At 38.7% G+C, this 7110-nt stretch overlaps 1 protein-coding gene across 3 annotated transcripts in view; it reads right to left on the bottom strand.

The window, feature by feature from the left end:
* Window positions 1–501: 501 nt before the first annotated feature.
* Window positions 502–7110, bottom strand: part of GHR (growth hormone receptor) — a 296522-nt gene continuing 289913 nt past the window's right edge. For all 3 annotated transcript variants that reach the window (XM_017533143.2, XM_017533142.2, XM_017533148.2), the window contains 2 exons: window positions 3871–3940; window positions 502–3549 (listed from right to left, as the gene is read on the bottom strand). In XM_017533143.2, coding sequence (XP_017388632.1) covers window positions 2578–3549; window positions 3871–3940 — 1042 coding nt within the window. In that variant the 3' untranslated portion in view covers window positions 502–2577. The remainder of the gene's footprint in view (window positions 3550–3870; window positions 3941–7110) is intronic.

Raw genomic sequence — 7110 nt, 5'->3', positions numbered from 1 at the left:
CCTAATCAGTCTTCCTCCCAAACCCCTGACCTGTTAGCTGATTCCCATGATAACAAGCAGCTAGTCCAATAAACTGACATGGGCCAATGGGTGAATGGCAGAGGGAGAGCTGCTTTCCTTCTTTCCAGACAACATGCTGAAGCTGAAAATGTAAAGATAATGCTCACATATCTCTCTCTCTCATCCCACACCTGTGTCACTGATTTTCTATGATGCATCAGACACATGGCTCTATGAACCTTTGCACATGGGGAATCACAGCCTAAGCGGAGGGCCAAGACAGCAGGATATTTCTGAGTTGGGCTTTGTCTCCTCAAAAAAAGAGGGGTAGGGAGGTACATCTCCCTCTCTACATCCCGGCACATAAAAATTTCCATAACCAATGCTGATGTATTTGATCCAACGGTGCTAAGTTCTCCTTACAATAAGAATTCACAATATACAGTCTGGTTTACATAATCTTTATGTTGGTGTTTGATAACAGAAGCACATTATCAGGAATCCAAGAAAATACATTTATTAAACTTTGAAGGAAAAAATCCACAGACATAAAGAGAGTTAAATATAAACTGCCAGACACAACTAGTCATACTAGTGAATAATGACTTGTGTGGCCACCAAAGTACCAAAATGACATTCTGAGACTGATTGAGGTATTTAGCTATTTTTGGCTATAGAAGTGTTGTCAGCCTGTTGTGAAATAGTAAGATAGTCTCCCAAACACACAGCTTTGAATTGAATTAGGTTCTACACTGATGATACTTTATATGAAACTAAATTATGTAGTTCTTGGAGAAAACCATAGCAGCAAGGTAGCAAAAAATCTATTAAACAGCAATTACAAATAACATGTTAAAATTTAAACACTCAATTCTAGCTTTTCATAGTCCTTCCTGCAGGAAAGAGGGAATTTAAAATTATCAGCATTAAGCTTGCTTCCTAAGAAAGGTCCGAGATAAATGGGAAATACTATTTAAGTTAAAGCTAACTTCAAAGTTTTTAAGCTTTTTTAAAAATGAGAAATATTCTTCACTGAGATGAGATTCTTCTTTTTCATAAACCTTTTCAGGAGCTATCCCAATGCTCTTAAGAATGATGTTAGGATATGAAGGATTGCAAAAAAATTTGTAAATTACTCAGGCCTCTTCTTTTTCTTTTGAATGTCTGCTTTGAGGCCAATCCACTCAGAGGAAGTAAAAAATGATGAAACTTATTCTTTTGCTATTTTAAATACATACTATAAAAGGTTTAGTGAGAAAGAGAGTTTCTTTTACTGGTTTAAATAATTTTGAGTTATCTGTGGGAACTGAAAACCTTGTTTCTTCTGTCTATGATCTGTTCATTACCATGAAAAATGAATATGTGTCTGGTTATAGGCCATGAAACAAAAACCTATTTCTTGAGCTCTTTGTTTCGTTACCAAAACTGATCTGCTTCAGTTTACAAAATGCTTCTTGTATCTTATTCCCTTCCTAGATAATTATGTAACAAAACCAAGTTGGGTGTGAACAGATTCTGCTGCAGAGGATATAGATCTTATCTCTCACCATCTGCACGCACTAAAAAACTCATTCCACGTGCAACCACAGCACTTAAGCACCTCGTTAAGTATGAAACAACTATGATTTCTACTTCTCTTAGGATGTATTTTTTTTGGCATGAACCAAGATTTGGTGAAGAAAGGTTTCCTTTTTTTGCTTTTACATCTTTTGGTGCACAGTAAGTTGATCTGTGCAAACAATTTAAAGTTTTCCAAATTAACAAATATTTGTTTAAAAGTTCAGATGAAACAATTGTGTTCTAATAATGCAAAATTTTATAATCATTTTAGAATTGTTTAAGGACTCTGGGGAAGTATAAAAGGGCTTTGTAAAAAACTAGTTTGTTTTTCTTTAGGTGCACTGGCCAAAGCATTAAACCAGCTTTGGACTGTAGTTGCTATACTCCTTAGAGGGATCACACCAACTGCAGTTCACAGTGTGTAGTGTAATATAAAATAGCCATGCTCGAAGTTTAAATTATTAAAAATACCTTTATCAATTTTATGTCAAAATAAATGTTTTACATATCCAAACTATTTTTGCCTTCTTGCTTATAGCTTTAATTTCTCACTTATAGTTTTAATTTAATTTTTAAATAAAAAAGCATTTTATTTAAAAAACAACAAAAAAATTAGCCTGTTCTATGGTTTGCATTCAACTTTCCTGAACTGCAAAAGCCACCTGATTTTTTCGCTTTTTCAAAAAGCGTGATTTACTATACATTAAAACCATAGCCATTCAATGCTTAGTATCAGAAAATTAACACCCACAATAATAAGACAATCAATCACTGCTACTAAACAGTCTGACACAATTCTTTAAAATATTTACAATGTACAATAGGAATATCTATCTGATTAAGCATTTTTCTTATTTTTTAAATCATATTTCAACATTTTGGGAAAAGGCATTTAGAATCCACACCCCACCCTGTCACCCCCACAAAAAGGTTTAAACATTGTTTTGGTTTAAGTGTTCATGCCCCAGCCAATTCTTTGCCATTAAATACGTAGCTCTTGGGAAATCAAAGAAAGTCTTAAGGCATGATTTTGTTCAGCTGGTCTGTGCTCACATAGCCACACGATGAAAGAAACTCTTTGTCAGGCAAGGGCAAGGCAGTCGCATTGAGTATGAGGCCCTGTGGGGACTGTACTATATGAATGGAGGTATAATCTGGGACAGGCATCTCAGAACCTGGAACATGTTCTGCTGTCCCAGGCCTCCCAGCAGTAGTGGTAAGGCTCTCTGTGGTGATATAAATGTCCTCTTGGTTAAAGCTTGGCTCTGTGTGTGATTCAACCTTGATGTGAGGAGTCACAGGGATGCACTTTTTGGCATCTGCCTCGCAGAAGTAGGCATTGTCCATAATGAAGTTTGCTTGGCAGAGCGAGACCACTTCTGGATGCATGTCACACTGGGACATCCCTGCCTTATTCTTTTGGCCCGGTGAAAGGACCACACTCCCTGCTGGTGTAATGTCGCTCACCTGGGCATAAAAGTCAATGTTTGCCAGTGAACTTAGATTGCTTAACTGAATATGGGCAGCTTGATGAGTTGACTCAGCTCCATCAGTAAGAAGTGGTTGCGGTTTGTTTTTCTCTGCTTGGATAACACTGGGCTGATGAATAGCAGGGCAAGCATCATGATAAGGTGAGTTGTTTTGATTCTTCTGGTCAAGGCACAAGAGATCTGCTTCCCCTTTTAACCTCTGTGGCTGAACAACCTCTGAGGTACCATCATGTATGTCATTGGCATTGAAATCAGTCTCCAGCATGTCAGGTTCGTAACAGCTGGTACGTCCAGAGTCGCCATCCTTCACCCCTAGGTTACTACGTGATTTCTCATGGTCACTGCTTAGAAGTCTATCTGTGTCTGATCCCTCAGTCTTTTCATCTGGGTCCTCAATATCTAGCTCAATAAATTCAACCCAAGAGTCATCACTGTGGAATTCAGGTTTATAGCTATCATGAATGGCTAAGATTGTGTTCACCTCCTCTAATTTTCCTTCCTAGAAAATAGAAAGAAAATGAAGATCTATGAAAAGAAACTCATAATAATTAAATGACTTAGCAAATAATGTTCAGAGATATGGTTACAATAAAAACAACAGTAACAAAAACATATAAACAAAACATAAATTATTATATAAAATTTAAATACATATGACATTTTCTTATTTTTATGAGATATATTTTTAAAAATTTTCCCCAGATGAGATACAAAAATATGATATGCCATTTATATATGATACAGAAAACCTTCAACATATAACAGCATTCTCCAGGTGTTAATTAGTACTATCTACAATTTAGATAAAATTATGAATTACCTTGAGGAGATCTGGATCAATTCCTTTAATCTTTGGAACTGGAACTGGAGGCAGAATCAGCATTTTAATCCTTGAAAACAAATAAAATTTTGGTTTTGACATCTTAAAGCTACATATTCTCACTTATAACAAAAGATAGAAATAAAATATTGGCAATACTATTACGTATTCCAAGTATTCTTGTACTTTATATAATTGGAGTATGAGAAACAGAAGGAAATACTAGGCAGTAAATTAGGAAGAAAAATTATAGAAGGAAAGAAAATAGCAACAATTAAAAAACCCCCAAAGCCCTCATCTGACGTCTATTAAAAGAAAATGTGGTTTTCCCACAATCTTTCTGTTCTTAATGCTTTTTATTGACAGTCAGATTTAGTATTTGAAAGTAAGAAATTTAATTTCATCTGAAGCTGATTTCCATGTCAACTATAAGGAGGGCAATTCTAGTGTACATCTCATCAGTAATTTGTACAGAAAAAAAAGGAAGAAAAAAGAGTCATGGAGCTAAGATTTTTGCACCCTTAAAAAAGGGTAGACTTGGGTAGGTCAGCCATATAGTTCATATTAATTATGAAATTATCTAAGATGATCTTATTAACCAGGATGTTACAGCAGAATTCATTTCAGGTTGAACAGACTAAATTTGAACTATCTCTAAACTAATCAGTATGGGTTTATATATACAATCCTAGTATGCATTTACATTTTTGGTTCCAAATCTTTAAATTATTTTTTGGTCATGAAACTGAATAAATCATTTATATATTTTGAACAATTAATAGTGTAACTGGAGTTCACTGTGTTTTTAATTGTTTTTTGACTTTTTGAAACAGGGTCTTACTTTATTGCCCAGGCTGGAGTCCAGTGGTACAATCAAAATTCACTGCAGCTTCAAACACCTGGGCCAAGTGAGCTTCCTGTGTCAGCCTCCTAAGTATCGAGGACTACAGGGTGTGCTAATTTTTTTTGTTTTACTTTTTGTAATGGAGTCTTGCTCAAGTCATTGCCCAAGCTGTCTGGAACTCCTGGCTTCAGGGCAGTCCTCCTGCCCTATCTTCCCAACGTGCTGGATTTATATGCTGTAAGCCACTGTATCTGGCCTGGAGTTTTTTTTTTTTTTTTTAAATCAAATTGTAGCACTGGAAAAAGGCTCAGAGATTATCTATTCCAAACAATTCATTTAATTTTTTAAAAAACTCCTGAGTATTCAGAGATGACACTGTTACAGAGAGATGATAACCTGACTTTTGTATATCAGTTGCTATTCCACTCTGTGTGAGTGGTCAGTCTAGTCCATTCCATAAGGAATACATTCTCCGAATATTTCCACTTGCCATTTTATCTAATCCAAGGAATAAACAAAATTCCATTTTATAAATTGCATTAAGCAGCCTCTACTACTCAGTAGGGCAAGTGTTAAAGCAAATTGTTACTGATGAATTACAGATACAGAAATAAGCAATACAAATTATTTATAATAACTACCATCATTTTTTAGTGCTCCTGATAAATCAGACACTGTGGGATATACTTTGTACTAAACTATGGGTCACTAAATTAAGGCCTGTGGGCCAATCTGGACTGTCACCTATCCGTGTAGATAAAGTTTTATGAGAAAACAAGCATGTTCATTCATTTACATATTGTCTATGACCACTTTCATGCCACAGTGGCAGAGTTGAGTAGTTGTGACAGAGATTGTATGACTTGAAAAGCCTAAAAATGTGCTCTGACTTTATAAAACAAGTTTGTGACCCCTGCACTAAACATTTCACTTAATCTTGGCTGGTGATTGGAGACCCGGGAAGTAGCCCATTCATATGATTAAAGAGGGGACTGAACAGGGAGCCAGGCCAGGAGATCCCTGGGCAAAAAAAGCACCACCAGCCCCGCTGTTTAAGCCGGCGCAGTGAGTCGCCCTATGGGAAATCACAAAGATCTCGGCACCCTTTCAACAGGCGACTGGGATAGAGGCGACTATTCAACTAAAAAAGAAAAAAAGGCTCTGAGGCAGGGAGCCAGGTGATCAGGCTCGGCTGGTCCCACCCCCACAAAAGAACAGCAATCAGAAACTCTCTGGATTGAGAGTTTCACAGCAAGCACAGCTGAACCCGGGACGGTCCACCTCTGTGGGGGAGGGGCGTCCGCCACTACTGAGGCACTTCACCACTAGAGGTAGTCTGCCATAGCTGAGGCAGTCTGCCGTTGCCAAGGCAGCCTGCCATTGCCAAGGCAGCCCACCATTGCCAAGGCAGCCCACCATTGCTGAGGCTGCCTGCCGTCGCCAAGGCAACCCACTATTGCCAAGGCAACCTGCCATGACAGACAGAGTCAGCCAATACAGAGGTGGGACACCACTGACGAGGCAGTTCTGACTACACCCATATAAGCAAGGCTGCAGGGAGGTTCACACGGCAGCTGGGTGGAGCCCACAGCAGCTCAGCAAAGCCTCTGCCAGCAGACAGTGACCAGGCTGCTTCCTTGCTTGGCAGGGCAGCCTTGAAAAAAAAAAGGCAGCAGCACAAGGGAAACCCATAAATAAAGCCCTAACTCCCTGGGACAGAGCACCTGGGAATAAAAAGGGTTTATGAGTTCTGCTGCAGCAGACCTAAACATACCTGCCCAGCAGCTCTGAATGAACAACGGAGCTCACAGCTCAGCACTTGAGCTCCTATAAAGGACAGACTGTCTCCTCAAGCAGCTCCCTGACTCCTCTATATCCAAAGAGTCACCTCATAAAGGAGAGATCAGATTGACATTTGGTGGGTATCCTTCTGGGACAAAGAGAGCAGAAGAAGAAACTGGCAGCAACCCTTACTGTTCTGCAGCTGCTGCAGGCAATCCCCAGGCAAGCAGGGCCTAGAGTGGACCTCAGCACTCCTACAGCAGAGGGGCCAGACTGTTAGAAGGAAATCTAAGAAACAGAAATAACTTCATCATTGACAAACGGAATGTCCACTCAGAGACCCAATCTGAAAGTCAGCAACTACAAAGACGACAGGTAGATAAATCCATAAACATGGGAAGAAACCAGCGCAAAAAGGATGAAAACACCCGAAACCAGAACACCTCTCCTACAAGGGATCACAACTTCTCACCAGCAAGGGAACAAGGCTGGATGGAGAAGGAGTGTGATGAAATGACAGAATCAGACTTCAGAAGGTGGGTAATAAGAAACTACAGTGAGCTAAAAGAACATGTTCTAACCCAATGCAAAGAAACTAAGAACCTTGAAAAAAG

The sequence above is a fragment of the Cebus imitator genome, unplaced genomic scaffold, assembly GCF_001604975.1.
Source record: "Cebus imitator isolate Cc_AM_T3 unplaced genomic scaffold, Cebus_imitator-1.0 Scaffold80, whole genome shotgun sequence".
Taxonomy (NCBI): domain Eukaryota; kingdom Metazoa; phylum Chordata; class Mammalia; order Primates; family Cebidae; genus Cebus; species Cebus imitator.
Note: the sequence above shows the minus strand (reverse complement) of the source record. Positions and strands in the feature narration are given on the sequence as shown.